Source organism: Microcaecilia unicolor, chromosome 9, assembly GCF_901765095.1.
Source record: "Microcaecilia unicolor chromosome 9, aMicUni1.1, whole genome shotgun sequence".
In the NCBI taxonomy this organism is placed as follows: domain Eukaryota; kingdom Metazoa; phylum Chordata; class Amphibia; order Gymnophiona; family Siphonopidae; genus Microcaecilia; species Microcaecilia unicolor.
This window is the reverse complement of record NC_044039.1, coordinates 130,124,958-130,144,897: the sequence shown is the minus strand read 5'-3', so window position 1 is coordinate 130,144,897 and position 19,940 is coordinate 130,124,958. Positions and strand designations below refer to the sequence as shown.

At 43.9% G+C, this 19,940-nt stretch overlaps 1 protein-coding gene across 1 annotated transcript in view; it reads left to right on the top strand.

Annotated features, from left to right (window-relative positions):
- PACS2 (phosphofurin acidic cluster sorting protein 2) overlaps positions 1–19,940 on the top strand; it is a 550,048-nt gene that overhangs the window by 226,855 nt on the left and 303,253 nt on the right. The window contains exon 3 of the mRNA XM_030213995.1: positions 9,768–9,857. Coding sequence (XP_030069855.1) covers positions 9,768–9,857 — 90 coding nt within the window. The remainder of the gene's footprint in view (positions 1–9,767; positions 9,858–19,940) is intronic.

Here is a 19,940-nt window from a genome sequence, read left to right as displayed (position 1 = left end):
TTCTTAAATTCTGACACAATGTTTGTCTCCACAGCCTCCACCAGGAGGTCATTCCACACATCCACCACCCTTTCCATGAAAGATTATTTTCTTAGATTCCTCCTAAGCCTATTTCCTCTTAACTTCATCCTATGCCCTCTCGTTTCAGAGTTTTCCTTCATTTGAAAAAGCTCGCTTCCTGTACATTAATGCCACTGAGGTATTTAAATGTTTCTATCATATCCCCTTTCTCATGCCTCTCATCCATTGTATACATGTTGAGGTTCATAAGCCTGTCCATATATGTTTTATGACGGAAACTGCTTACCAATTTTGTAGCCGCCCTCTGGACCAACTCCATCCTGTTTATATCTTTCTGGAGGTGTGGTCTCCAGAATTGCATGCAGTACTCTAAATGGGAACACTATCACCTCTTTTTTTCCTGTTGGTCATCCTTCTTATGCACCCAAGCATCCTTCTGGCTTTGACAGTTGCCTTTTCTACTGTTTGGCCACTTAAGGTCATCAGACAGTCACCCCCCAAGTCCCACTCTTCTTTCATACACAGAAGCACTTTACCTCCTATTTTATACCGTTCCCTTGGATTCTTGTAACCTAAGTGCATGACCCTGCATTTCTTAGCATTAAATCTTAGTTGCCAATTATTGGACTATTCTTCAAGCTTTGCTAGATCCTTCCTGATGCCATCCACACCCTCCAGTGTGTCCACCCTATTATAGAATTTGGTATCATCCGCAAAGAGACAAACCTTACCAGACAGTCCTTCCGCAATATCACTCACAAAAATGTTAAAAAGAGCTGACCTGAGGACCAAACCCTGCGGTACACCACTGATAACATTCCTTTCCACAGAGCAAGCGCCATTTACCACTATGCTCTGTCTCCTCCCATTAACCAGTTTTTAACCCAGTCACTTTAGGTCTCATACCAAGGGCACTCAGTTTATTTATTAGTCACCTGTGCGGAATCATTTCAAAGGCTTTGCTAAAATCCAAGTGCATCACATCTAGCGCCCCTCCCTCGTCCAACTGTTTGGTCACCCAGTCAAAGAAATCAATCAGATTTGTCTGACATGACCTGCCTGTAGTGAAGCCATGCTGCCTCGGGTCCTGTAGTCCATTTGATTTGAGAAACCTCAAATCCTCCGCTTTAGAAGCATTTCCATTAATTTACTCACCACCAAAGTCAGACCGACAGAGGTCTGTAATTGTTAACCTCCTCCTACTGCTCTTGTGCACAGGGACCACATCTGCCCTTCTCCAGTCCTCTGGGATCACTCCAGACTAAGGAAGCATTGAAGAGTGGAGGAGTGGCCTAGTGGTTAGAGTGGTGGACTTTGGTCCTGGGGAACTGGGTTCGATTCCCACTGCAGGCACAGGCAGCTCCTTGTGACTCTGGGCAAATCACTTAACCCTCCATTGCCCCAGGCACAAATAAGTACCTAAGCCACATTGAGCCTGCCATGAGTGGGAAAGCGCGGGGTACAAATAAAAAAAAAAAAGAGGTCAGATAGCAGAGCCACCAGAACTCCAAGTTCCTTGAGTAACCTCGGATGTATCTCATCAGGCCCCATCACTTTTTCTACTTTTAGTTTAGCTAGCTCCTCACGAACACAGTCTTCTGAGAATCGGTCCTGGTCTACCATACAACCATCCCCATTAACATTTATTTTCTGTGTTCCTACCCTGGCCTTTTATCCATGAACACAGAACAGAAATAATTGTTAAACAGTACAGCTTTATCCTTATTGGCTTCTACTTATTCCTCCCCCTCAGCTTTGAGCCTCACAATGCTATTATAGCACTTTCTTCTGTCACATATCTGAAGAATGTCTTGTCCCCCCAATCAAATCTTGTGACAACAGCCTGACAGTTGGGTTTGATCTCTAGACTGGGTCTTCCTTCCTCCCAAAAATGGTTGAGGATGTAGCAAAGGAAGTCTACTCTTTGAAAGACCAGGGGCCCTCCTCCCACCCTAGGTAATGTGAAGACCACTTGATGTTGAGGTGACACAAGGTTCCAGGGCTCCTGGCCTCAGGACAATCACTGCAATAACCAGAGTAGGTAAAATAGAGTAGAGAGAAGTGGTTATTAAGAGGGAAGTTGTGAATGAAAGATTAGAGCACCAGGGTTTCACCTTAGTTTGAACTGAGATGAAAGAGAAAAAAACTGCTGGTAAAAAAAATAAACTGTACTGTTAACAGTTTCTGTTGTAAAAATGAGAAAATAAGAACATTAAGAATAGCCATACTGGGTCAGACCAATGGTCCATCTAGCCCAATATCCTGCTTCCAGCAGTGGCCAGTTCAGGTCACAGGTACAGTACCTGACAGAATCCCGGATAGTAGCAAGATTCATGCTACTGATCTCAGGGACAAGCAGTGGTTTTTCCAATGTCTCTCTCAATAGCAGATTATGGACTTTTCCTCCAGGAACCTGACCAAACATTTTTTTTAAACACAGGTACACTAACCGCTGATACCACATCCTCTGGCAGTGCATTCCAGAGCTTAACTATTTGTTGAATGAAAAAATATTTCCTCCTGTTCATTTTAAGAGTAATACCATGTAACTTCCTTGAGCACCCCTAGTTGTTCTACTTTTTGAAAGAGTAAAAAATCAATTTACATTTACCTGTTCTACACCACTAAGTATTTTGTAGATTTCTATCATATCTCCCGTCAGCTCTTCCAAGCTGAAGAGTCCTAGCTTCTTAAGCCTTCCTCATATGAGAGGAGTTCCGTCCCATTAATCATTTTGGTTGCCCTTCTTTGAACCTTTTCTAACTCTTCTGTGTCTTTTTTTAAGTTACGGCAACCAGAATTGCTGATATTAGTGAGCATGAGCCTGCAAAGAGTATCCTTATTTCCTTTAATTTTTTTTATTTTGTTCAGCAGGCCCTTTTTATTTCTTTGGTCTTTCTTTTTGTTTCTTTGGTCTTTGACTTGCTGTGGTACATGGGGGGGGGGGGGGGGGGAGTGGGGTGTCTACACTTGTTGATCTCCTCCCCTACATTTATTTAGCCAAGAGGGTTGAAATCACAGCAGTTCCTAGGACTGGATAACTTTGCGCTTTGAGTCTGGTCAGTGGTTGCCTTTGCTAAATCCAATCAGATTCGTTTTCAGTAAGTTGTGTCTTTCTATATATTCCATAATTTTGTTTTTCAGAATAGCTTCTATCATTTTGCCCAGCACTGATATCAGGTTAACTGACCTATGCAGAACACCTCTGTAGTCCTTTTTCAAATGTAGCTACCAGTCCTCAAGTAATGTGGATATTTCAAATGATGGGTAGCAGATTACTTGTAATAGGTGAGCAATTTCATGTTTGAGCTCTTTTAGAACTCTGGAGTGAATACTATCCATTCCTGATGATTTGTATTACACCGTCTAGATTTATAGTGGTTCGCTTTTGTTGCTTTAAATCAACGCTGTCAAAGAAGGTTTCCAGGGCAGGTATGACACCAGCATCCTCTTCAGTAAAGTCTGAGGCAAAGAATTCATTTAGTTTTTCTGGTATTACCTTATACTCCTTGAGCACTCATTTTTTTGGAAAGAAGCTTATTGAAACAAAATATAATACTAAAAAACTTTTCAAGTACATTCCAGATAAAAAGCTCAGTCTCTCTTGGCCTGCCTTAGTGCTGTTTTGCATCTAACTTGCCAGTGCTTGTGCTTATCCCCGTTTTTCTTATTAGGGTCTTTTTCCCCATTTTCTGAACAATGTCATTTTTTCTTTCAGTGCATCTCTTACTTAACCATTAAATCATGCTGACAGTCATCTGATTTTGTTCTTGACTTTTTTTTAATGCATGAAGTATATTTATCTGGGTACCAAGACGGTATTTTGGATATCGTCTGTACAAAAATAAGGTTGTCCTAGGGAAGGGAAGAGATTTTGGATTAAGTTCATGCCTCTTTCAATTGTAGCTTAAGACAAGTTACATTTAGGTACAGTAGGTATTTTCTGGTACCTGGAGTGCATAGTATGTTTTATACACAAGACTCACCTATGATCATAAGGTGCCATAGTGGAATCTGAAGCATCAGGCGTCTCTGGTTTTCTCTGCTCTAAGCATTAGATAACTTCCCAAAGGCTGCAGATGAGCTGTTTGAGAAGGGTGTCTGTTGAGAACTCATCTAAGGTCTTAATCAGCTGATGATCGGACAGGAAAGAGGTGAATCAAGATAACTCTCATCTGTGTCTTGAGCCTTTGCACTACAGGTATTGGAGGATGTGATGACCATCCTTGTCAAAATCTGAAGCGATGTGTCCTGAATGTCTGACAGTAAGAAATTCCCTTCTTCAGACTCATGCAGTTCATCAAATGTTGACAATGATTCTGTGCTATCATTTATTTACAGAACTCATACTGAAAAGAGGCAAAAGCTGAAACTTCATCTAAATAGTCTTGTAGCTGAGTCAAAATAGTCTATTTAAAATGTATTCCCCCTCCCCTTCTCAAGTATAGGGATCTGCATGGAAGCAATTTCCTGGACTGTCTGAGGTCCAAACATTAAATGAAAGTTGAGTGGAAGAGTAGCCTTAATGGTTAAAGCACCGCTCTAAGAACCAGAGGAACCCAATTCAAATCCCACTGCGGCTCCTTGAGATCTTGGGCAAGTCTCTTAATTTTCCATCATTGCTTCAGGTTCGAACTTAGTTTGTGAGCCATCCATGGACAGAGAAATACCTATGGTACCTGAATGTACTCCACTTCGATAGCTTTCAGCCTTGCAGGCAGTATATATTAGAATATAAGAAATTTTGTTATACATTTTTACTGTTTGCCTCGTACTGTCTTTTGGTGGCTGCTAGTATATTACTGTACATTGCTTTGAACAACTTTTTGTGGGAAAGCAGGTGATAAATTGTTAATTAGTACTAGCTTTATGGATAGATGTAGTGATAAGTAGTAGTAGTATAACCCACCACGGTTAGGAAAGGTACTCCACAGTGGTTTGTGCCATTCTGTCTTTCATGGTGAGATCATACTTGAATAGGTAAGATACTATTAGATACTAAGAGGCCCGGGCATTTATACTGAAACCTAAAAGCAGTATTGTTTTTAAATAATTCTGTAGTTAGTAGCAAAAGAGAGTTAACACTTAATTTAAATCTTTTTACTTCCTTAGCGAAATAAAAATAAGATTTTTAAAGTTTCTTTTTTTTTAACAAATTAAGCATTTGTTTGGAGCAGCTGGGTGCTAGGTAGTGAATAATGGTTATAACCATGTGATACACCTTGTGCTATGTATTTCTTTGCAGCGTTAACCTAGCACCCTGATGGCGAACCTATGACACGCGTGTCAGTACTGTCACGCGTAGCCATTTTCGGTGACACGTGGCCGCATACAGAGAAGCAGCGGCGTTCCCTGGGGCGGATCGCCGATGCGTCCCCCCCCCAGGTGCAGCGCGACCTCCCCCCCCCCCCGGTGAAATCACCCCCCCCCCCCCGGTGCATGTTTACCCGCTGGGGGGTGCCGTGTGCGCTCCTATTGGCTCCCTCCGAGTCCTCCGCTTGTTCCCTCCCTGCTGCTCCCTCTGCCCCGGCTCCTGCATGGCCGTTAGGGGATCTTTGACCTCACTTCCGGCCGGCAGAGCAGAGAGCAGCGGAATGCCGTGGGGGACGCATCTCTGGGGGCCCTGTGATCGCCATTACCACATAACCACAGCAACCATCATCCAATCTACTGTTCTGGGGTGTCGTGGATTTCTAATTGACCATCATTGCTGAGATAGGTGAGGGGGAGGCTGGGAGAGGCGAGGGCATGTGCTATGGGTGCCGTTTCCCGCCATTAGAAATAGCGGCAGCCATCTTAATTTACATAAGGTGGTCAGTTAGGCTAGTTAACCCCTAATTGCCTGCAGGGCTAACAGGCTATCTATAATTCTATCTTCTGTCACTGCCCCCCTGATGGAGAACCCAAAAAATAAAAAACCAAGGTTAAGTAAAGGAAGTGGTAGTAGCAGTAGCCGACCCTTTCAAGAGACATGGACCGAGATGTATGGCATTATAGAAAAAAATGGCAGATCATTTTGCGTTCTATGTACTGAAACGGTAGTAAGCAGAACGTGGAATATAAATAGACATTTTGAAACTAATCATTCCCAGCTCTTGAAAAAAAGTGAGGATGAAAGGAAGGAATACATTTCCAGGCAGCTACACTTTTATAAGAGCCAATCTAAGTCCATCCTTAAATTTGTAAAAGGTTCTACAAATTTAACATCTGCAAGTTTGAGCATTGCTCACTCCATAGCTCAGCATGGAAAAGCACTCAGTGAGGGAGAATTTATTAAAGAAACTCTCCTAAGATGTGCACCAGTTCTATTTCACGATATGCAGAATAAAGATGCAATTATTAAGAGAATGTCTGAGTTACCACTCAGTAGAAATATCATAAAAGACCGAATAATGAGACTGAACACAAATGTACAACATCAATTAAAGAGAGACATAAGTAATTGTAAATATTTTTTGATCTCTCTTGATGAAACTACTGATGTCACATCACATGCTCAGTTGGCCATTATTGGTCGATATTCTGATGGTCTCACAATGAGAGAAGAGTTGATAAAGTTAGTATCAGTGCCAACAAGTACATCAGGAAGCGAAATATGTAAGGTTGTTATACAAACATTCCGTGACCTAAGCATTGATATCTCTAAAGTTGTGTCAGTGACGACAGACGGGGCACCAAACATGGTGGGGAAAAAAGTTGGATTTGTCAAATTGTTTACGGAAGCTATTGGACATCCGATTGTGCCTTTTCATTGTATTATCCATCAGGAGGCTTTATGTGCCAAGGCAGGATTCACCGACTTAAACGACTTAATGTCAGTTGTTACAAAAATAGTTAATTTAATAGCTGCTCGCCCCCTTCACAAGCGAGAATTTTCTGCACTTTTACTGGAGGTTGATTCCACCTACAGTGGACTGCTGATGTACAATAATGTAAGATGGCTGAGCCGAGGCAAAGTTCTTGAGCGCTTTGTGGAGTGCTTTGAAGAAATTAAGGTATTTCTTGAGGATAAGGATCTGGGAAACTTTCCTCAGCTCAGTGATGATAAGTGGGTCAACACCCTGATGTTTTTTACAGATCTCTCTCTTCATATTAATGAACTGAACTTAAAGTTACAAGGTTTTGGCAAAAGTATTGACGTTATGTTTGGCTACATAAAAGCTTTTGAAAGTAAACTTAAAATTTTCAAGCGAGATGTAGAAACTAAAACTTATAAGTATTTTCCTCGAGTAAAAAAGTATTTTGAGAAGGCCAGTGCAGCTATACAAAATGAAATGGAACCCTTGCATATAAAGTACCAGCATGTTTTAGACTCGTTACTTGACCAGTTCAGTGATAGATTTAATCAATTTAGAAGCCTAGAACAGACCATGAAAATAATTAAGTATCCTGATGTAGTAGTCTACAGTAGTTTGGAATTAAATGGTTTCCAATGGATGCAAATTGATGATTTGGAGATGCAACTTGTAGAATTTCAAGACAGCATCTGGGCTCAGGTGTTTGTCGACTTGAGGTCAAAGCTTGAGAATCTGGAAAGGTGCTGCTTGGAGAATCAAGAGGAGTGCCACTACGAACAGGAAATTTGGAGTGCTTGGAACCGATTACCAGACACTTTTAGCACCCTGAAAAATATAGCAATGGCTTTACTCACAATTTTTCCCTCTACGTACTTTTGTGAAACCTTATTCTCAGCGTTAAATAATATCAAAACCAACAAAAGAAACAGATTGACAGATGAAGTTAGTAGCGCTTGCTTGGGCTTGAAGTGTACAAAATACCAACCTTCAATTGAAGATTTAGCCAATGAAATTCAGCAACAAAAAAGTCACTAATAGGCAGATTAGTTAAAGAATTCCCCCTCCCCCTCACTTATCTTAGTTCACGGCACCCCACACAAGTTAAATAATATCAAGACCAACAAAAGAAACCGACTGACAGATGAACAAAGAAGTCACTAAGCAGGTAAGTTAAATAATTAGTTTTTGGTTTATTAAATACAGTTATATATTACAATTATACATTTTTGTTATTAAACTATAAATATCGCGAAATTATGGTTTTTTTCTCGAAGTGACACACCACCCGAGTTATGCTCGGTTTTTTGGCGAATTTTGACACACCAAGCTCAAAAGGTTGCCCATCACTGACCTAGCAGGACAAAATTCAAGTCCTTATTGTGGGTTCTGCCAGCTGAGTAATTGTACCAGTCCCCAGTGTATTAAAAACCTGTAACATTCGTGTCTTGGGTATTCCAGGTCCATTAGGAGCACAATAGCTCTTGAGTTCTGCTATACTGAAAGTATACTACATATTACAGATTTTTGAACTTCATAATGTGTGGGGGTTAACATTTTTATTTTAACATTTATAACGGTCAACTTAAAGTAGGGAATATGTTCATGTAGATGAAAGGTAATGCACTCAAGCTTGCAAATAATTGATTTGAAACTTCAAAATCACAGTTTCACACTACCCGTGTATATTATAGGATACAAGAATCCGTTGTCACCCACAGTTCAATGCAAATCTTTCAGCATCTAAAGTGGAGAAAAAAGGGGGATTCAGTAACACCACCCAGCCAGCCCAAGATAATTGGACTATAAGGCATGGGCAGCTTGTCTTCGGAGTACAGCACATGAGACATGGGAGTGTGTAGATGTCTTTGAGCGTGAGCAGACGAGAACAAGTTTGGAATCTTTACAAGCGTGTTAAACCCCTGAAGCAGCGATAGCGAAATGGGGACTTCCCTGTTGGGTTACGATTCAGCTACAGATCGTGTGTGCGACACCATTATATTGGGAGACAAGTAATCTGTAGCTTCTCCATAGTAGCATATTGTAAAGCAAAAAACATTAATATATTCTTTGAGATAGATATACTCTGTGATCTCAATTTTTTGATACAGGGATATATTCATTGTCTACCCTCAGGATATTTTAAGTCCATTTTTTATATTTTTGGACATTTGATAGTGTAGAGTTTTTGGGGGGGGGGGTTAGATGATGCTGTGCCGGGCCCATGCCTTATAGTCCGATTATCTTGGGCTGGCTGGGTGGCATTTCTGAATCCCCTTTTTTTCTCCACTTTAGATGCTGAAAGATTTGCAATGAAGTGTGGGTGACAACGGATTCTTGTATCCTATAATATACACAGGTAGTGTGAAACTGTGATTTTGGAGTTTGAAATCATATAGATGAAAGTACATGCCTCTAAATGTTACATAAGGTACATTTATTTATTTTATTTATTAGGATTTATTTGCCGCCTTTTTGAAGGATTTCACTCAAGGCGGTGTACAGTAAGAATAGATCAAACATGAGCAATAGGCAATTACAGCTGTAAAAATATTCAAATAATACAAATTATGGCATAGTATACTACTTACAATGTGAACGCATGCCTCTAAATGTTATATACAGTAATTTATAAGTGTAATTATTGAATGTGTTGCTCTGTCTTTGAAATTTAATTCAATAAAAATAAACTTTTCAACTTCAGGTAATTATTTCATATTATATTTGAGAGAGAGGAAAGCCTGGAATTTTGTTTGCATCAAATATATCATCTCTCTTTTCTTGCAAAGGATTCATCTGTTTTCTGGTACTTGCATCTTTACCTCTCAAGGGGTTACTCCTGTTAAAAAAAAGAGGCATTCTTTGACAAAAATTATCTGTTTGGAATGCTCATGGGCAGGAATGCTATCAGTGTTTTAAATAATTCATATTTGTTTTTTTTGCCTTGTATAGGGCTCGAAAAGAATATTACGATCTCATGAGATTGTGCTGCCCCCTAGTGGACAAGTAGAGACTGATCTTGCACTAACTTTTTCATTACAGGTAACCTTCAATGTGTATATAATATGTCTATATATGTTTTTTTTTTAAAAATGTATTTATTTATATATTTCAAAATACATTCAAGCATAATATCTTGAGTACAGATAAAGACGATTTAGTATCTTGGAAAATTTCTAGAAAGTACATCAAAGAGAAAAAGAAAAGGAAAATTATAATAACAAGAAGATCATTACTCGTCTATAGTCCACAATATTAGGGAGAATTATCACAATTTTCAGGAAAATATTTCAACTTTTTGAAGACAACTTCAAAATCTAACAAATGGAGGCTGATATAAGTGTTCCAAGCAATATACAATAATTATGGAGTTGAAGTTATTAATGTTCCTGATAATGGAGGGTGTAAGTCTCTCAGCTTTGCCTCCAAAAAAGAGTTTAATTGATTAGCCTCAAAAAATACATACTTACTTGAATTGAGTTTTATCATGTACTTGCAGGGGAAGTTCAGCCAAAACAATGCTCCAAGTTGTATTGCCTTTGGTCTCAGTTTTAGAAATTCCTGTCTTTTCTTTTGGGTATTTCTTGAGACATCCGGATACATTCTAACTTTACAGTCTAGGAAATCAGGTCTCTTGTTCAGAAAAAATTGTTTGAGTATCCAGTCTCTATCCGGTTGAAGTATAAAAATCACTTTGAGTGTTGCAGTTGTTAAACCCGCATTGTTTCCTTCAATAATTTGAGTCAAATTTAAATCCAGTGATTGGGCTTTAACTTCCTCACTTTGTAAAGAATCTTTCTTACGAAATGGTTCTATATAGAAGATCTTTGAGATAGGTGGATGTGTTTTTTCTGGGATTTTTAAAGCTTCTGTTAAATACTGCTTGAAGGTTATCAATGGGGGAAATAGCAACTTGCTTAGGAAAATTTATCAGTCTGAGGGCGTTTGAACATTGATAATTCTCTAGAACTTCAATCCTAGTTTGAAGATATAAATTCTCTTTAATTAAATTTACTTGTATTTGTTGAGAGTTTTTAATTGCAGAAGAGTTAGGTTCAACTTCCTTGCCCAAAGACTTTAACGTCATGTCCATTTCAGTGATCCTTTCGTTGTCTAACGTGAATTTCTTATTTAACTGAGTAAATTGTTGTGTAAATGAGGCTTCTAAGCCTACAAGCGCTTCCCAGATATTATTCAGCGTTATTTGTTGAGGCTTTTCAGGTAAAAACAACTTACTTGAGAAATCAGTTGTAAAGGTTGGAGTTAAAGCTGGTTGACCTCCTACTGCTCCAAGTTCTTCCACAGGAACAGCTTCTCCTCGCCTCACTTCTGCGATCTCCACAGAAGGATTCCTCGGCATCTCAGGCGTCGACTCAGGGCCCGTGCCAGAAAACCCCGTCGCGACTTGCGCACCAAGGGGTCTCTGGTCCGAAATCGACGTCGTAGCCGGCATGGTAGGAGGAAGCCTCATTTCGGGGCTGAAAGATATCTCATGTTCAAGCTGGGGGAACGGTAGGCCTCTCCCTAATCCCTCCAGCAGCAAACCCTCCAACTCCAACCCCGTCGATTTGCCTGGTACGAGGAAGTGATCCATCGTTCCAGCTCTAGGTAAAGGGGGAGTAGCGGGGCTTACTCGCGATTTACCTCTCGTCTTAGGCATGTTGTTAGGATAATCAAGGTAAATTTTTAGGAGTAGAGCGGGTAACAGTGGAGCTGTCTTCCTTACGTCTTACTCAGCCACCATCTTAATTCCCCTGGTTTCTTCCTATATATGTTTTTATCATATTTGTGCATTCCATAAAACAGTAAACAAACACTATATATTATAGAATAAATATTTTTTATTAAGTAGTGGAACATCCTAAATCAAGCTGTATTCTCCTAAACTTGCTAGTCTCCTTGTAGTAGCTGTTTATCTGCCGTCTCCCTTCCCTTGCCCCCAGTGGACTACTGTAGCACATAATGTATACTGTGTACAAAGTATCTTTTATGTTAGGCAAAACACTGCCAGCAAGGCATGATATGAGATTTTTCCCCATGATTTTGTCCTTCACAATGCATAAGAAATATCATAAATTGAGCTTTAGGATACTTTCCCTCAAGGATTTTTAAGGACAGAGGATATTCTGAATATTTCAGCTATTGAGATACAACACTAGCTGTAAAATGTTAGCTTCATAAAAAGTTAGCTCCAATGGCATAGATCCTTAAAACAACTAGGGTGCTAATCCTAGCACAAATTATCCCTACCTGGATGCAATGAAGATGTTTGTGCCATATTGGGGATGATCAAGTACCAACTGCACCCACAGAGCTGGGACCTATAGTTTTGGGAGCAACAGAAGAGCTGAGTGAGCTGAAACTCCATAAAAGTCATGAAACAAATATTTGTATGACTTTGGTAAATGATACATTGAGGCCAGGGTTTTTCATTCCTGTCCTTGAATATCCTTAATCTGTCTAGTTGCAAGATATTCTCAGTGAATATGCATATATGAGATGTCTATGCACTTAAATTTCTACACAGCAGAGGATCACTGTCATATTGATTGAGGATATCTTGACAACCAGACTGGTTAGTGAAAACCACTTTAAGGAAAATGCAATTATTTTGGTAGTATACTAAAAAATATGTAGAAACATCCTAAAATAATGGAAGAAAGACATCTGACCCATCCAGTCTTCCCAGCTATCCTTTTCACATAGCTGAGGATAAATTCCAGCTACCAGCCACAGAGTATGATCACCCGCAGGTTTTCTGCTTAGCTGGGCCAGTATTTCTTTTGTCCTTTTTATACTTGTAATATTGGTTAAGAGCATTTTAGATCCTCACTTAGTTTTCTCTTGCATACATCTTTCCCGTACCTAAACTCAAGACTCTATAATGCTACAAATAGCCAGCAATACTAACATGGCAATTCTACAGAAATCTGGCATATTGCCTGACCAATTAACTTCAATTCTTTGAAGGAGTAAACAAACATGTGGACAAAGGGGAGCCGGTTGATATCGTGTATCTGGATTTTCAAAAGGCGTTTGACAAGGTACCTCATGAAAGGCTACAGAGGAAATTGGAGGGTCATGGGAAAGGAGGAAATGTCCTATTGTGGATTAAAAACTGGTTGAAGGATAGGAAACAGAGAGTGGGGTTAAATGAGCAGTATTCACAATGGAGAAGGGTAGTTAGTGGGGTTCCTCAGTGGTCTGTACTAGGATCGCTGCTTTTTAATATATTTATAAATGATTTAGAGATGGGAATAACTAGCGAGGTAATTAAATTTGCTGATGACACAAAGTTATTCAAAGTCGTTAACTCACGACAGGATTGTGAAAAATTACAGAAGGACCTTATGAGACTGGGCGGCTAAGTGGCAGATGACGTGTAATGTGAGCAAGTGCAAGGTGATGCATGTGGGAAAAAAGAACCCGAATTATAGCTACATCTTGCAAGGTTACATGTTAGGAGTTACGGACCAAGAAAGGGATCTGGGTGTTGTCGTCGATAATACACTGAAACCTTCTGCTCAGTGTGCTGCTTTGGCTAGGAAAGCGAATAGAATATTGGGTATTATTAGGAAAGGTCGCCGCATCTCAAGAAAGATATAGTAGAATTGGAAAAGGTGCAGCAAAGGGCGACTAAAATGATAGCGGGGTTGGGACGACTTCCCTATGAAGAAAGACTAAGGAGGCTAGGGCTTTTCAGCTTGGAGAAGAGGTGGCTGAGGGGAGACATGATAGAGGTATATAAAATAATAAGTGGAGTGGAACAGGTGGATGTGAAGCGTCTGTTCACGCTTTACAAAAATACTAGGACTAGGGGGCATGCGATGAAACTACAGTGTAGTAAATTTAAAACAAATCTGAGAAAAGTTTTCTTCACCCAACGCATAATTAAACTCTGGAATTCGTTGCCGGAGAACGTGGTGAAGGCAGTTAGCTTAGCAGAGTTTAAAAAGGGGTTAGACGGTTTCCTAAAGAACAAGTCCATAAACCACTACTGAATGGACTTGGGAAAAATCCACAATTCCAGGAATAACAAGTATAGAATTTTTGTACATTTGGGAAGCTCGCCAGGTGCCCTTGGCCTGGATTGGCCGCTGTCGTGGACAGGGTGCTGGGCTCAATGGACCCTTGGTCTTTTCCCAGTGTGGCATTACTTATGTACCTGCTAGTCAGACCTAACTATGGGACCCCATACATTTCCACTAGGATATCTAGGTAGAAAAACTGCTAGACCCAGCTGCTGCTGAACTCTATCATCCCAGACTGTGAGCCAGCCACATGGATGTCTTTGTAACTGCTGTAACTTCTCCAAGTAACACCACTCTTATAGACTACAGTATATAACCTCCCCCCCCCCCCCCCTAAAAAAAAAAAAAAAGTTAGTGCTATTGTACTAAAAGTATAAAGAACTCTGTGTGGTCTAAAAGTGAAGAAAAATGACCACACAACTTATCCAGCCACAAAACTCTTAATGATGCATAATTGGCTTGGTCAAGTGGCTTAGAACATATCAAGGGTCACTAAAAATAATAGCCAGTGTATATTATGTTTTGTATGCTATAAAGTGCTGTAAAATAAAATCTTAGCCAAGCTGCTTCAGGGGTGCCATTTGAATAATCATTTTTCTGTAAGACCTGTAGGTATGTCTAAATAAGTCTTATTGGAAAAACAACTCCAACAGAATTATTTATGCCAAGGTCCTAAATTACAGAACTCTGCCTAAGCAAATATTCTGGACTCTTGCTAGGGGAACAGGACCTTACTTTGGCACCTTACCAAAATTAGCTGAGCTAGAGAGAACGCAACCAAAGCCACAGATGAAATATATATATATTATGTTTATTATATAGATAAGGAAAATATACAAATATAGAATAGCTCTGCAGCAAGGCTTTGCAAAGTACAAATATATATAACTTGCTGATAATAATAAAAACAAATATATTGCTTACCAAAATAAAGATTATACAAAATGATTCTTACTGGAACACTGATTTTGTAATAGTGAAAACTTATACTACACCTCTTATTCAAATACAAAGGTTAGCAGCTTATTCCCTGACCACAAATTATGACCTAACCAGTCTTATCTTAGACAAACAATTATTCTCCGAGGACAAGCAGGCTGCTTGTTCTCACTGATGGGTAACGTCCACGGCAGCCCCTCCAATCGGAAACATCACTAGCAAAGGCCTTTGCTAGTCCTCGCGCGCCCATGCGCACCGCGCATGCGCGGCCATCTTCCCGCCCGAACCGGCTCGTGTTCGTCAGTCTTCTTTTGTCCGCGCTCGGTACGGTCATGTTTGCGCCGTTCGCGCCCCTTAAGTTGACCCTCGCGCGTCTTTTTGACTTTTCGCTAGTTAAAAAAAAAAAGGGAATTTCGGAGAAAGGCCTTTTCGGTCTTTTTCCCCTTCCCGTATTTCCAGTTTTTGCCCCGTTAAGTTTCCTTTCGTTTTCGGGGTAGGCCCTTTTGAGGCCTCGGGTCGAGTTTTTTCTCTCCCTCTTTTTGGTGCCTTACCGCAATTACGAGTTTTGATTTCGCCGGCGTGATTTTTCCGCCCATGTCATCGAAGTCTCCCAGCGGCTTCAAGAAGTGCACCCAGTGCGCCCGGGTAATCTCGCTCACTGATAGGCACGCGTCGTGTCTTCAGTGTCTGGGGGCTGGGCACCGCCCGCAGGCCTGTAGTCTTTGCGCCCTTTTACAAAAAAGGACTCAGGTAGCGAGATTGGCCCAGTGGAACGTGTTGTTCTCGGGCTCTTCGTCGACAACAGCACCGGGAGTATCGAGTGCATCGACGTCGTTAGCGTCAAGACCTCCGACCTCGGCATCGACTACATCGACTGCATCGAGGCATCGACCCTCTGCATCGTCTGTACCGAGACATCGGAAGGCTGCGTCGGCGTCGGTGGTACCGGGACCTCCACTAGTGCTGATGTCGTCGGACGGTGGTGCTTTGACTGGAGTGCAGGTGAGGGCTGTCCATTCCCCTGCTGGTGGCGGTGAGCCTTCGGGTGTGTCTCCCCCTACCCTGAGGGCTCCTGCGGTACAGCCCCCCCGAGACCGACCTTCTTCGGCCTCGGCCCCGAGGAAGCGACGGTTGGATTCTACGTCCTCGTTGGTACCGGGAAGTTCCGGTGACATGCTTCGTTTGAAAAAGTCAAAGAAGCATTGACACCGGTCTCCTTCCCGCATCGGTACCAAGAGCTCTGGGTCGCTGAGGGAGTCGGCACCCAGTAGGCATCGGCACCGGGAGGACCACTCACCCTCTGTTCAGGAGGTGTCGATGCGCTCCACCTTGGACAGCCCGGAACAGCCTCCACGCCCGGAACAGACTCTGACTTCGACGCCTGCATCGGCTTCCATGTCTTTCTCCACAACCGCCCTGCACGAGAGTCTCCGGGCCGTTCTTCCAGAGATCCTGGGAGAGCTGTTGCGCCCTTCCCCTCCGGTACCGGGGGTGCTTGCGCCACCGGTACCGTCGAGTGAGGCGCCGGCTGGCCCCTTGCCCGGGGTGATATCTCCGACATCGGTGCCGCTTGTGGTACCGACTGCGGTCGCCTCCCAGGAAGGCTCCCCGACGACGTCTGCGGAGGGAGCTTCGCCGGTGCGGGCGAGGGAGTCTACCTCTCGACGCTCACACCGTGGCCGTGTTTCCACGGAGTCGAGCCGGGCACGGCTTCAGACACAGGTTCATGAACTTGTGTCTGATACCGATGGTGAGGCCTCGTGGGAGGAGGAGGAGGACATCAGATATTTCTCTGACGAGGAGTCTGATGGGCCTTCCTTCTGATCCCACTCCCTCCCCTGAAAGGCAGCTTTCTCCTCCCGAGAGTCTGTCTTTTGCGGCCTTTGTCCGGGAGATGTCTACGGCCATCCCCTTCCCGGTGGTTGTGGAGGATGAGCCCAGGGCTGAAATGTTTGAGCTCCTGGACTATCCTTCTCCACCTAAGGAAGCGTCCACAGTACACATGCATCATGTCCTAAAAAAGACATTGCTGGCGAACTGGACCAAGCCTCTAAGTAATCCCCACATTCCCAAGAAGATCGAGTCCCAGTACCGGATCCATGGGGACCCAGAGCTGATGCGCACTCAGTTGCCTCACGACTCTGGAGTTGTGGATCTGGCCCTAAAGAAGGCTAAGAGTTCTAGGGAGCATGCTTCGGCGCCCCCGGGCAAAGACTCTAGAACCTTAGTCTCCTTTGGGAGGAAGGCCTACCATTCCTCTATGCTCGTGGCCAAAATTCAGTCTTACCAGCTCTACACGAGCATACACATGCGGAACAATGTGCGGCAGTTGGCGGGCTTGGTGGACAAGCTCCCTCCTGAGCAAGCCAAGCCATTTCAGGAGGTGGTCAGGCAGCTGAAGGCGTGCAGAAAATTCCTGGCCAGAGGGGTATATGATACCTTTGATGTTGCGTCCAGGGCCGCTGCTCAAGGTATGGTGATGCGCAGACTCTCATGGCTGCGTGCCTCCGACCTGGAAAATAGGATCTAGCAGCGGATTGCGGACTTGCCTTGCCGTGCGGACAATATTTTTGGAGAGAAGGTCGAACAGGTGGTAGAGCAGCTCCACCAGCGGGATACCGCTTTCGACAAGTTCTCCCGCCGGCAGCCTTCAGCTTCTACCTCCACAGGTAGACGTTTTTATGGGGGAAGGAAGACTGTTCCCTACTCTTCTGGTAAGCGTAGGTACAATCCTCCTTCTCGACAGCCTGCGGCCCAGGCTAAGCGCGCGCGCTCTCGTCAGCAGCGTGCGCCTCAGCAAGGCCCCTCGGCTCCCCAGCAAAAGCAAGGGGCGAGCTTTTGACTGGCTCCAGCAGAGCATAGCCGACATCAACGTGTCAGTGCCGGGCGATCTGCCGGTCGGGGGGAGGTTGAAAGTTTTTCACCAAAGGTGGCCTCTCATAACCTCCGACCAGTGGGTTCTCCAAATAGTCCGGCAAGGATACACCCTCAATTTGGCCTCCAAACCTCCAAATTGCCCACCGGGAGCTCAGTCTTACAGCTTCCAGCACAAGCAGGTACTTGCAGAGGAACTCTCCGCCCTTCTCAGCGCCAATGCGGTCGAGCCCGTGCCATCCGGGCAAGAAGGGCTGGGATTCTATTCCAGGTACTTCCTTGTGGAAAAGAAAACAGGGGGGATGCGTCCCATCCTAGACCTAAGGGCCCTGAACAAATATCTGGTCAAGGAAAAGTTCAGGATGCTTTTCCTGGGCACCCTTCTCCCCATGATTCAGGAAAACGATTGGCTATGCTCTCTGGACTTGAAGGACGCCTACATGCACATCCCGATACTGCCAGCTCACAGACAGTATCTGCGATTTCAGCTGGGCACACGTCACTTCCAGTACTGTGTGCTACCCTTTGGGCTTGCCTCTGCGCCCAGAGTGTTCACGAAGTGCTTGGCTGTAGTAGCAGCGGCGCTTCACAGGCTGGGAGTACACGTGTTCCCCTATCTCGACGATTGGCTGGTGAAGAACACATCCGAAGCAGGAGCTCTACAGTCCATGCAGATGACTATTCGCCTCCTGGAGCTACTGGGGTTTGTGATAAATTACCCAAAGTCCCATCTTCTCCCAGTACAGAGACTCGAATTCATAGGAGCTCTGCTGGATTCTCGGACGGCTCGTGCCTATCTCCCAGAGGCGAGAGCCAACAACTTGTTGTCCCTCGTCTCGCGGGTGCGAGCGTCCCAGCAGATCACAGCTCGGCAGATGTTGAGATTGTTGGGCCACATGGCCTCCACAGTTCATGTGACTCCCATGGCCCGCCTTCACATGCGATCTGCTCAATGGACCCTAGCTTCCCAGTGGTTTCAGGCTGCTGGTGATCTAGAAGACGTGATCCACCTGTCCACGAGTTTTGTCAAATCCCTGTATTGGTGGACGATTTGGTCCAATTTGACTCTGGGACGTCCTTTCCAAATTCCTCAGCCACAAAAGGTGCTGACTACGGATGCGTCTCTCCTGGGGTGGGGAGCTCATGTCGATGGGCTTCACACCCAGGAAAGCTGGTCCCTCCAGGAACGCGATCTACAGATCAATCTCCTGGAGTTACGAGCGGTCTGGAACGCTCTGAAGGCTTTCAGAGATCGGCTGTCCCACCAAATTATCCAAATTCAGACAGACAACCAGGTTGCCATGTATTACATCAACAAGCAGGGGGGCACCGGATCTCGCCCCCTGTGTCAGGAAGCCGTCAGCATGTGGCTGTGGGCTCGCCGTCACAGCATGGTGCTCCAAGCCACATATCTGGCAGGCGTAAACAGTCTGGCCGACAGGTTGAGCAGGATTATGCAACCTCACGAGTGGTCGCTCAATTCTCGAGTAGTGCACCAGATCTTCCAGGTGTGGAGCACCCCCTTGGTAGATCTCTTTGCATCTCGAGCCAACCACAAGGTCCCTCAGTTCTGTTCCAGGCTTCAGGCCCACGGCAGACTGGCATCGGATGCCTTCCTCCTGGACTGGGGGGAAGGTCTGCTGTATGCTTATCCTCCCATACCTCTGGTGTGGAGGACTTTGTTGAAACTCAAGCAAGACCGAGGCACCGTGATCCTAATTGCTCCTTTTTGGCTGCGTCAGATCTGGTTCCCTCTTCTTCTGGAGTTGTCCTCCGAAGAACCGTGGAGATTGGAGTGTTTTCCGACCCTCATCACACAGGACGAAGGGGCGCTTCTGCATCCCAACCTCCAGTCTCTGGCTCTCACCGCCTGGATGTTGGGAGCATAGACTTTGCCTCTTTGGGTCTGTCAGAGGGTGTCTCCCGCATCTTGCTTGCTTCCAGGAAAGATTCCACTAAGAGGAGTTACTTCTTTCTATGGAGGAGGTTTGCCGTCTGGTGTGACAGCAAGGCCCTAGATCCTCGCTCTTGTCCTACACAGACCCTGCTTGAATACCTTCTGCACTTGTCTGAGTCTGGTCTCAAGACCAACTCTGTAAGGGTTCACCTTAGCGCAAACAGTGCATACCATTACCGTGTGGAAAGTAAGCCGATCTCAGGACAGCCTTTAGTTGTTCGCTTCATGTGAGGTTTGCTTTTGTCAAAGCCCCCCGTCAAACCTCCTACAGTGTCATGGGATCTCAATGTCGTTCTCACCAAGCTGATGAAACCTCCTTTTGAG